We start from the raw sequence: 12,602 nt of genomic DNA on the forward strand, positions 1-12,602 counted from the left end.
AAAACACTTTATTTTCAGTCCTTGTTTTCACTGCAGTAAAGCAGCGTCCCTCCTCCTCCTCCGTCTGCTGCTTGTATTATTATCTCATATGTATACAAGGTTATAAACAATCAGTATTTCCTGAATCGGGGGTCAATTTCACCCTTTCTCTCAAACCGGCTGGATGTTGGAGAGCCTCGTGATTTCGTGCGTCAGAGTTCAATCTGATTTAACTCTGTGCGAAGCGTAAAGAGGCGAGGTCACTTTGCAACCGGCAGTGAATACATATAAACTTGTATACATATACAACAACATATTTTAGGATAGGCTTCGTGGGTTGCATTCAAACTAATTATGCACACTTAAATACAAGTCAGTGTGGAACAGACATCAGGACAAAGTTAAACTATAATGCGGTAGAGTTTCTCAGTTTTTAATTAGTTGTCTTAGAACATTATTCTCTTACACCCTCAGACAGATTTTCCCTCCAGCTCTGGGTATTGAAACCATTGTCCTGTCTGTCACAAACACATCGCTTGAAGCTTATAGCTGCTAATGGAAATATTCTTGTCTCTTCTAGAGGGATCCCGGGGAAGAAATGTGGCACCATCATAGTTAGAGCAGAGGAGCTGAGCAACTGCAGGGTAAGACTCTGTTTGGTTCCTCTGTTAAACAACCAGAACTTATCTTGACACTTTCCTCTAATTAGTCCCACTGACGCATCTGGTACTTCATGCAGTTTAAGATAAAAACCGTCTGACACAAGTCTGGTTGTCTGGTTGTAAGAAGGGGATTTTGCCAAAATGCTTTGCTTACCTTGCGAGGCAGCTGGATTTGCAAGATCACGACATCATCATTATGTGCTTGTGTCTGAACCATCGGTGATTCGGACCAATCAACATCCTGTGAGGATTCTCGCCTGATCTCGTGGTCTCGTAAATCCAGCTGCCTCGCAAGGTAAGACGGTGACAGACAGATGGTTCATCCAATCACCTGCCAAGTATTTTTTTTTGTAAGTGCCTGCCTTTTTCCAAACAGCGATCAAGGACGACTTCTCAGATGTTTCTGTGTAACAAAACATCTGGCGCATCAGGTTACAAATTTACTCAAACACCTTCCTACAAACACGCAGGTGCACACAAATAAAGTCCATACACTCAGCTGCTAGCTTATTAAGTTCACCTAGCTATAACTAATGCAGTCTTACACAACAGTCATGCAATAAATCTTACTTTAGCTCCATTTATAGCGACGAGGATGGAATAAATACTAAGAGCATCTGACGTAAAACTCAATACAATTAAACAGCACCGCAAACTGCAATCTAAACATTGACATTGAGTTGAACAAAAACTTTCTTAACAAGAACTGAACATTTATTGCATGGTTGTTAGACTGCAATAGTTTTTCCTCAGAGAGCCTAATAAACTGGCAAATGAGTGTACACATACATTACACTATATATACTGTATGTTCTCTTACAGTCACACTTTCCTTCAGTGCATTTTACTGTAGCACTGATATTGCTTCACGAATGCACCAGAGATATTCTCTGTTAGACACTAGTGTTGCCATGATACCATCAATTTGACTTCAATTAGAGAAAGTGCATCATCTAAAAGTGTGTTTACTAAAAATACCACCGTACTGCTGCAAGCCAGGAGAAGCATCAAGCACTGTCACAGAACATGTGTTGTGTTTTATTTTAACAAGTTGTGTTACCACTTTTGTTGTCGACCAGTCGAAGAGGACTGGTTTTCATTTCGAGACATGGCGGACTGTTTTGTCATGTCTTCAGTTGGATTTTGTGCTGACTGCCTCGGTCCACTGTAAAGAGCCAGACTGTGACTCTGTCTATTCAAATCCTTCTTTCTTTTAAATGGGAAAAATACATCTAATATTGTCAGACTGTTCAAAACACAGCAGCTATTTCTGTGGTTTCTTGCCATTCTGGGCCCATTTTGGTGTTCGGTGGTGTGTTTCAGTCCTGTAGATGCATCATCTTACAACAATATATTTCCAGTGAAGCTACAGTTGAGGATCATAGCAGATTTTTTTTTTTGCAGAAGTCAAAATATCAAGAAAAGAAAATGTCACACGTTGTTGTCATTCCTTCATAATCAAAGAGGCTCTGAGCTGCCTTTTTGCATGAGGAAAGAAAACCATTGTAGAGGCAGAAAGAACCATTTGTCCTCTGGCGACAGACAAAATACCAGAATGTATCACAGCCACTGAAGTAGATGAGTAGATGACTAGATAATGTTTGTTCTTTTTTGTTCATCTCTCTGCACACATCCAGGGAGACATTGGAAATTGCTTAATTAAGGGGAACAGTACCAAAAAAAAAAGTTAATTACACTTCCACTTTATTAAAAAAATAACTTATAAATTGGATGTTAGATGATATCATATTAATAATGTACAAGTGTCAGAATGTCCAAGGGTGGAATTAAGTTTAATAAACTTGATTCGATCTGTTAATCCCTGTTTAGGGACAGGTGATTTCAGCTCCAAGAACTCTGTGGCTAAAAACATTTACAAATACAAATTGTTTCATCTTTGTATTCATCTTTTCATGCAAAGACGAAGGTTCGGTTTCAGAAGTGTGGGAGAAAAGAACGACGACTTCTACAAGATTATGAAAATGTTGCGAATGCTTTTCATTTACATACATTTATATCAACCTAGCAAATAGTACATTGTAATAAAACTTGTCTTTGTGCACATCCAAAGAATTTGAAATGTGGACTAATTTTTTGTTCTATTAAACCTGAAAATTATGTTTAGTTTCACTAACAAAACTGACACTGAGGGAACAAGAAAAGGAAAATTTCGTTGTAGTCACCAAAAAGCAATTTGTGTCAGAAAAACACTGTCCAGTGCTGTGTCAGACTTGACTAATGTTAAACTGTAGCATCTATTTATTAAACAATAAAATTACACATTGCAAATCAAAATATAAGATAAGACTTTATTGTCCCACAGGAAAATTGCCTCGGATACAAGAGGCTGCTGCTGTACAGTACCAAATAATCCAACAGTAATGCACATCATACATATCATAAATACCTAGATAAAATGTAGCTGCACAATAAATTACTCAGGAAAATCAAAATACAATCAAAATACTTAAAATCAATAAATACTCAGAATTCTCAATCTGATTTTTTTTTTTTCAAAAACATGTAGAGGAGAGTGAGTAGTTTTAAGTCGAGTGTCGGGTGATTCCTTTCAGGCTGCGTACTGCTCCAACAAGCTCCACCATTCAGAAAATTAGGCCAACCTCTAAGTGAGACGTGGGGCAAAAAAAAAAAAAAGGCCCCACCGCTGCTTACAAAGCTGAATATTGCTGTGAGTGCACAGTAATAATTCAAGGCAACCCAGATGAGCTGAATAGGGAAAGTGAGGGGAAGATATCCTCTCTGTCACCAGTAGAAATTATGCAAATGCACCAAAGGGAGGAAAAAATCTACTTTTTAATCAGAATCACTTTTTTCACTTGATTTAATGCTTTATTTACAACTTATAAATAAACACAGACACAAAATATGGCACAGAAAAGTGGTTTGGACTGTTACTCTTCATGATGCTTTTGTCCTATAATATTTTAATAGCAGAGAGTCATATTCTATATCATTATAGACCTCATATATAGACCTGAGCCTGAGTGTAACATCTGTATTTTGGTCCCTTCTCTCCTTTTTAGGAGTCGGTGATGCTGCAGTTTTGTGGTAACAAACTGGATAAGAAGGATTTCTTTGGAAAATCAGATCCCTTTCTCGTCTTTTTCCGCAGTAACGAAGATGGATCGTAAGTTGACATGCAATTTCCTCGTGGTATTTGTGGATGTCAAGTCATCGCCGCTATCTGCATATGCGTGTGTTACATACACACAGATACACACATATATACACCATGGAAAGATGCCTGAAATACATATAGACGCTGAACATGATTGTTCATGCTCCAAAAAGCTCCCATACAGAGGCTATAAGGACTAAACTGTAATGTGATGTTACATAATACTCGGCGCTGTATATGTGACTTCTGCCGTCCAGCCGTCAACCGGAGGAAGCAGCAGACGAAGGGATGAGCAGAGATAATAGGACAGAGTTGACAGGAAGAAGATAAAGAGAGAAAGGATGGATAAGATGGAGTTAAGTGAAAACTGTGTGCAGAGATCGCAGTCTCTTTGCCCCGCAGATGCTTTTATTCGAGTCGACTTCAGCGTCTCGCACTTAACACATTCTCTTTTTGTGCAGCTGGGTATTTACTGCTGCAGCCTAAATGTTCCGCTGCAGGGTATAACAGCAGCATGCTGCGGCTACGAAGAGAGCCAGACTTGGTGCCACATAAAAAAAGAACAGGAAGTGGTTATTTGAGCCAAAGAGCAAGCTTTATAAAATACTTACACTCTCCTTAATAACAAAGACAGGAGGTACTCTCAGGGTTTTGTTTTTACCTTTTAGGCAAATTTGTCATCTGTTAACAGCTTTGTACTTTATGTCTCACAGGTATACCATCTGCCACAAAACAGAAGTGGTGAAGAATACTCTGGATCCGGTGTGGCAGGCTTTTAAAATTCCTGTCAGGGCGCTCTGCAACGGAGACTACGACAGGTACAGTGGGAGACAAAAAGGAATCCCACAAACCTAAACATTTTACTGGCAATGTTTACAGTTAAATAATACTATACAGAATAGAAATAAGGGTAAGAATGAATATTATTTTTACAGCAGAGATCAACAAGTGCTTTGACAAATAGACATATTCAAGCCGAGTATCATTTTAAAACGGATTTGATCCAGTAGCTCAAGGATTTGATTTGTCAGAAGTGTGCCTTCTTGTTTGCACTTCCCTCACCCACATTGTTAGACAGGAGGACAAGGGAGAAATAAATACATTAGGTCTCAGCCAGTGTTTTTGTCAACTGACACAAACCTCTGGCCCATGATATCGCTCCACTTACTTGTACGACCCACACTCTAATGAGTTCCAGTGTGGTTTTGTATGTATGTATAACAGGAGGGATTAGGTGTTGACCCCAAATCACATTTGATTTAGTTTTACAGGAAGAGAAAAAAGAGGGATTTGAATATGTAAATACTTAATATATATTTAATGTATAATTAGAGAGAGCAGAACAATGAATACAGGGATGCAAGGTAAAAACTTGTAAAATGCATTCATGTCTTTAAGGGTACAGTTTCAGTAAGATTTTACTCTTTTAATAATATTTTGTGGCAGCTTTGCTTGCAAATACCAAGCAGACCACCTATTCACCTGACGATATACACGAACAGAGCACTTTATTAGGAACACCTGTGCAATCTAATGCAATCCAGTTCAACAGCTCAGATGCATAAATTCCACTTTTACGAAGTTTATACATTCTCAGCTGTTGTTTACATTGTCAGAAAGGTGATAATTCTACTTTATGTTTATTATTGAGGTTGTAGTGGGCGGCGGTGGTGTACTGGAGTGCGTTATATTGAATAGTGCTCCTAATAAAGTGTAGTACTGGAAGAATAAGACTTTATGCTGTATATCGTGACAGTATTTAGTATTTAGTATGTATTTCTATATTTTACACATATCTACACCTCTATCATTCAGCTGAATGATCACAGAGCAGCAGGTGAGGTGATGTGAAGGTAAAAGGAATAGCACATTGAGATAATGTATTGCAATGCTATCATTGCTATTAGAAATGATGGTTGTTTTGTTGTTCTGTTGTTTTCAGAAAAAGAAATTATGCCATATATGGATAATCCAGTCCAGAGTCTAACAATTATTTTCTTTAATAATCAATTCGTTATTCAGTGTATAAAATTTCCGTGAAAAATGTTTATTCCCTGATGCCCAAAGTGACATATTCAGATGACTCATTTTATCTGACCAACAGTCAAAAACCCAAAGATGCTGAGTTTACTATCATGGAAAACTAGCAAAATTCACATTTGAGAAGCTTTTACTAGTGAATTTTTGGCAATTTGACTTACCAAGTCATTTTTTAAAGCATTTTGCTTTAAAAATGACTTAAGACAAAGTCCTTGTATGTGCAAACCTACTTGGCAATAAACCTGTTTCTGATTTCTGATTTAAACAATAATTCAATTATGAAACACGTTGCCAATTAATTTCCTGTAAAATTAATCAACTAATCATTTCAGCTCTAGAGTACTACAATGCATAGTTAGGGTCAATAGGGGCCAAACAACAAACTTTTGTACTGGAGGCCCCAAAGGAGATTAATCCGAGTTTACAGAATAAGGATGTTTTCACCTTGTTAATACTGTTCATGTGACCTTCCAGTCATAATTAGGGCTGGATGACCTGGATTATCAGCCACTGAATGCTGAAAGAAGCAAACAAACAGGGGATTTGCTCACCTTAGCCAAATTATCTGAGAGCTTCCTAGTTCTTATTCTTTTTATCTTTTTGAAAATTCTAATCCTTATTTCCGCGGGTTACACAGGGTGTACTGATATCAACCCTTAAAAAAAAAAAAAAAAACACATTACCTTCCTTTGACTCCCCTTCTCTGCGTTACTGTTCATCATCTGGTCTACTTAGGACTCCAGTCTTCCACACACGAGTTGCCAGCCTTTTAAGCAGAAAGACTGTAAATCAGTGGTGCTAATTGGTTTTTTAATGGAATTTCCGTCTCTCTTCCTCCCCTCCCTCCTTCCTCTTCTCTCTCCCTACAGGAGCATTAAAGTGGAGGTGTACGACTGGGATAGAGATGGAGGGTGAAGGAACTATTTTCTTACTCATGTGCTAAGGACTAAAACGATTACGTCTGTAGTGCATTGTTTGTTATGACGCTCCATCCACCTATACCGTATTGTAGTTTTATTGACACACCGCTGTGAAAATAACCCCAATTACATTTGGAACAAGGCCCTTGAGCAGAGTAAATACAGTAATTACCTATGAGTTATAGTTTGTTGGGACCAACCTCTATTAATTAAGCCGACATACAGTAATGTCTCTCAGCATTTCAATTCAACCTTTTTGTATGAATTCAAGAATCTACACTGACAAAATAAGCTCTCTTTTCTTTGTTGCTGATAGAGTTAAGACTCAAAGATACTTGTTTTTATTGACATGCTCCTAAAAAATAAAAAACTGCCCTGAAAATATAAGAGCATATGTGTAAAGTAGGCTAGGGCGTTTGGGATTATGGTCACAGATCACACTCCAAAAATGTTTGTCCTCGTGTCCCCTCTTGTTGTTCACTGTCGGTGTAGTTACAGTAGAAAAAATATGACTGTGCATCCCCTCTGTTGACAACACCCCCCTCCTGCTTTAAATATACATTAACTATTAATGCTGCTTGAACGGTCTCTTGACAGATAACTTCACAGAGTCAGTCAGGGAATAAAAATGCTGTTTATCTTTTGAAGCGAGTGACTTCAGTGTATGCGGGAGCGGTTCGCCCCCCTTCGTTGTTAATCTCACAGGCAGTTTTTGACATTTCAAGGGCATTTTGCCCCGAGCTCCCATTAATTTCTGACCCTGTTTCCAACTGCATTGATTATCCCCATGAAATTATGAAATTGGTTGCTACGCCCACTCCTCTGGTAACCAAGGAGCTTGTTAGTGATACTCCTTGTTTTTCCCTGTACTTTGAAGAAGTCGATGTGAATTCCCAATGAATAAAAATGGATGAAATGTGTAATTCTTCCTCTGCCATTTTTTGATGCCTCACTAAAGTGCTACTTATAGTAATATAAAACATTGATATAGGATTTTTCCAATGAGGAGAAATGTGACTTTGTGTGTTTGTTTTTACAGTCATGACTTTATCGGGGAGTTCAGCACCAGCTACAGAGAAATGTCCAGAAGCCAGTCACAGTTCCACATCTATGAGGTGATATTCTTGACACACGCACACACACACACAAACACACACATTTGTACCTCTACATTTTGACATAAAGTGTTGCCCATCCCCTAATGTTTAACATTGTACCTATAGTCTAAACCAAACTTTAACCCTTAAACTACATATTAAAGTATGTGCTAACAAACTCTTCAAATCAGTCCATTGTGGAGCTGTGATTCAGGAGCGCTTTTTGATGCACAGTGCAAGGTAGGAACACAATAAAGAAAACCTTTCAGACCGCAAAGGGCAACAATCAAGTGACACAACACAGCGCCCACACACACAAACTGCATTCCCACCTTGTGGTGGTCGCAGAATTCGATATCTAGAAATATTATTATAACACAAAACAATTGTCTTGCGCTGCTGTGCCGCTCTTGGGCACAGTGTTTACAACAGATATCTTTAGAGGAGAGCTGAGTTTTTTTCTGTTACTAGCAACAGTTCAATCAATTGGAAGAGATAAATTTGAAGTGAATAACAATGTTGATTTAGGTTAGCAACAGAGAAAGAGTTTAGTGAGATTAGACTCAATTAGCTGAAGGAACTTACAGTGCAGTGATGAAAGAACAGTGAATGAAATGAATGACAGCACAGGGAATCGGAAGTGACAGAGAAGATTAGAGCGGGTAGAAATAGTCGAAATAATTCACCAATTGAGGAATGAAGGCAAAATGTCAGAGAAAAGATACTGAGCTTACTGTATGTCAAAGCTTAATTTAGATTGCTGCAGAGACTCTAACAGTGCTGTGTCTGAATGCTGATAATCTGACAAAAAAAAGCAAACAAATGTTTGTTTGTTTTTAATTTTGTCTCGATACGTGATGATTTGTTTTTGTGTAATTCTGGATATTCAGAAACACACGTTATTAAATTCTCTTCCATCTTTAATTGCAGCACGAGAGTTAGCCTAAAGCAACTGGCTGTGTACAAAGGTCAGAGCAGCTTGTGTTCAAAGTTTAGCAAATATGAACACAGTGCAACGAATACATGAGCACAAGATCATCTCTGTACTGGAGGAGACAATAATGTGAACATCTATTTCTTCTCCTCTTGCAACGTGCCTGGTGTCTCTAGTGCACCTTGTGTTTCACCGTCTCTGGGCTTTAGAGATGAAAGACAAGTGACGTACAGCTTGATTGTGACTAAAACTGGACAAACACATAAATATCACAATACAATTATATTAAAATAACCTTATACTCTCAAATATTAGGTCCAAACAATATTCCGTATACAATACAAATCTGTTAACAGATGACATAACCCAACAACAGAGTCACGTTCTAACATTTTCAGACAAGTATGCAACATAACTAAGACTCTTAAGACCAATTTTTAATTAAATCTCATGAATCTGAAGATGTAAAAGTGTGTGTCTCTCATCCTGTATGCCGGTGCCACACGTGCACAGATGTTGTTCAGTTGGTGTACGACTCCATCTTCTTAATTCAATACGAAACGTGTGACGACAGACGCAACCTTGTAAATGTAATTCTCAGGTGATCCTCGATATATGGACCACTGTTTGCACACATCAGAGATTAAATAATGTTTGAATCCATTGCTTGCATCGATTCTGTTTCAGATTAACATAACCTTGATCTCGTAATTTAAAATGTAGACACACACGTGCTCAGACACAAAAATGATGCACCGCTTGATTTAAAATGTATTTATAGTCTGAGCACAGCCGACGTTTCCCAGAACCTTCCTCAAGGTGAGCTGGGTTTATCCCATCTGAGTGCTGCTCCTTTCTATTGGGAATGCATCACCGCCTCATCCAGCTGTTTCTTATTGATTTAGAGGGCTTACATAATCATTTAAAATGTAAAACCCCTGTCTTTCTGGTCTATATTTCGATTCAGGTCATTACACTTGCACCACAACACACTCACTGACATGGAGGAATACATCAGCAATATACATGAAGTCTGGTGATGGATTAACAGGATGCTTAGCCCAGATGAACTACACAATAATGTACAGTATATGCCAATAAGCCGGCACCAGTTCCTCAAAAGACAGACTTTCCTTTAATGCTCAGTGCAGCTCACTGACCGGTCCATTAACTCACCAATCATAAATCGCCGAAGGTCAAGAGTCAGGAAAGATGCTTATGAAGCACAACCTGAATCACTTAGAAGAGCAGGGTGTTCTCTCTCTCCGTACATGTGACGTAACGTGTGATCTCAACACGTCAGATCCATGCTGCCTCCACCTTTTTTGAATGAGCTTCGTGCTGGACTTTCTCCAGATTTCCGTGACTTCGTTTTAAGCCTTGAACCATAATTTTGCTTATTGTTGGGCACAAATGCTGAACTTAACACATCTGAGGCAAAGACTTTAGGCAAATATGGAAAGAGTTCTCTGTCTGGAAGTTGTGAAGGATAAGTGTGGGTTTCTTTATCAGTTATCATTTATCAGAGCCAGATAAAACTAATTAAGGCTATAGATAAAAACAAGAACACAAAACTCAGGATATCCTCTTAACTAAGACGTACATTATAAGAATTCAAAAATGCACTGACTTCAGGATTTTTTGAGAGATTCTTGTGGTTTCTAATCATTTTAGTACAGTCAGATGTTTTTGGAGGCATCATGTCGCGAACAATAAAAGAACAGAGTAAAAAGCTACTTCCCAAATAAAGTGGGTGTCATGTGGTGACTGAAATTCTGTATTGCATATTAATTAAAAAGGCATTTATTTGAATTCTTATGAGGTTTAATTGAACCAAGAAAAAGACATGAGTCAGGATCTGTGGTCACTAATCACTGTGACACAACAACATGGATTCAAGCTCATATTTTTCTCCACAGGTGCTAAATCCAAAGAAGAAAGGAAAGAAGAAGAAAAAGTACCAAAACTCAGGAACAGTGAGTCAACAGTTTGATCAGTCTTTACGATGCTTTTTCCATAGTGACACCATGGCTGCACTTACAGTAGAGGCCCTTCGTTTAACTCCAAATTGCTGCTTATACAGTTCAGACTGAAGATCTATTCTAAACGTCAGGCACTGACATTTGACACCATTGTGAAGTAACTGTGATGTCAAAAGACAGGTAGATGACAATATATTCAACAACTTGACAGTACAATTTTCACAGTTTTGCATACAATATGTACCTGTAAAATATCATCAGGTTTTGAATCAAGTATCAAGTATTTCCCTTGACAAATACTCACCACACCAGCTACTTTGCTTTGCTTCTGTCTCATTGTCTTCCGTACTTATATTAAGACACCATGACAACTTCCCAAGAAGATTGGTTGCATATTTTACACCGCATATTTTACACTGACAATTTTGAACTTTCAGCATCTTTGTACTGTACCTGGGGATCTGTTTTTTTTTTCCACACCTCTTTGCGGCCCAGATTGCAACTGAAAAAGTATGATAAGAAGCAGTTTTTTTCACTCACACTGAATAGAAAACATCTAATTATATCCATCCAGCCAGCCATCGACATGTGCTTTAATTTGGACACTTGTTAGTGTAATAAATGTAATTTACAGAGTAAAGACTTTGTAACTGATAGTGAGAGGAACTGGCTGGAAGGCACTTCATTTAATTTCAAGTTTATTTATTCATGTAGCTCATTATTTTAAGCATGTGGCAAATTATCTTTATAGAGGGAAAAAAAACCTCTTATACTCTCACTAATGAACAATTAGTCAGGTCAAAGTAATGCAACAACATGAAATACAGAGAAGCATGTTGGAGAGACACAACAAGCCGTCCTAACCAGCCTGACCAGTGCTTTCAACGTCTCAAAATACCAAATTAGATACATACAGTATGATCAGGTGCTACATTAAGTGATTCTTGTCTAATTCCTAAACTTTTTTCCGGCTCGTAGGTCACCCTCCTGTCCTGCCTGGTGGACACTGAGCTCTCTTTCCTGGACTACATCAGAGGCGGGTAAGTTCACAATAAATGGCAGCATATAAATCTGCTGAGATAAATACACCGATATTACTCTCACTGTCAAATCCAGAGTCACCTGCAGTTGTGATGTGGCGTATAGAGATGCAGAGAGCTGAGAGGATTACTGCACCGTGTTTATCTCTCAGCTCCAATATTAGGACAGACAGCTGTCGATAACCTGCTGCTTAATTGCTCACTGCTGCACGCTTTGGAACATGCTGTGGTATAATCTAGCATGATTGATGATTCCACGTTACTCCTTACATGATGTATTTTCTCTTGCAGGACTCAGATTAATTTCACAGTGGCAATTGATTTCACAGCATCAAATGGTAAGTGTTTTAAAGCTTTGCTCTTATCAGTGAAAGCCCTTAAGTGCATCGAACAGATTAAACTACGGCGGTTAACGCTCAGATCTTTATTTGATGTGGACTCTTAGGTGATTCCTTATCAGTCATTTTTAAAATGTACTTAATCTAATGACACTTCACCTCTTTTTGCTAATTAGAGCCAAACAAACAAAGGAGAGCAACTGAAATTTGTATAATTATATGAGGAACTTTTATTGCTTTAAACTTCATAACTCAGCTTGATGTTCTTTATTAACCTTAAATTGTACAGATTGTGCCTCAGGGTAGACAGAGAAAGTCATCACACCCACTTTTTCAAATCATATTTCCAATTCAAAATGTTGTCTCCTTGTAGTCAAAGTTTATGAAGCCCCACAGATAAACTGCTGTACATTTGTCAGTGACAACATTTTAACGAAAAACAAACAAAATGAACATTTCTGCAAAGTAGAT

The 12,602-nt window shown here is 38.1% G+C and overlaps 1 protein-coding gene across 3 annotated transcripts in view; it reads left to right on the forward strand.

Moving 5' to 3' along the window:
- Positions 1-12,602, forward strand: part of LOC121897490 (copine-8-like) — a 70,002-nt gene that overhangs the window by 46,836 nt on the left and 10,564 nt on the right. For all 3 annotated transcript variants that reach the window (XR_006096231.1, XM_042412011.1, XM_042412012.1), the window contains 8 exons: positions 560-623; positions 3,686-3,789; positions 4,494-4,598; positions 6,690-6,731; positions 7,780-7,855; positions 10,691-10,747; positions 11,732-11,793; positions 12,085-12,131. Coding sequence is in view for 2 of the 3 variants with exons in the window: in XM_042412011.1 (XP_042267945.1) it covers positions 560-623; positions 3,686-3,789; positions 4,494-4,598; positions 6,690-6,731; positions 7,780-7,855; positions 10,691-10,747; positions 11,732-11,793; positions 12,085-12,131 (557 nt within the window). In the remaining variant the exon portion in view is untranslated. The remainder of the gene's footprint in view (positions 1-559; positions 624-3,685; positions 3,790-4,493; positions 4,599-6,689; positions 6,732-7,779; positions 7,856-10,690; positions 10,748-11,731; positions 11,794-12,084; positions 12,132-12,602) is intronic.

Source organism: Thunnus maccoyii, chromosome 5 (assembly GCF_910596095.1).
Source record: "Thunnus maccoyii chromosome 5, fThuMac1.1, whole genome shotgun sequence".
Classification (NCBI taxonomy): Eukaryota; Metazoa; Chordata; class Actinopteri; order Scombriformes; family Scombridae; genus Thunnus; species Thunnus maccoyii.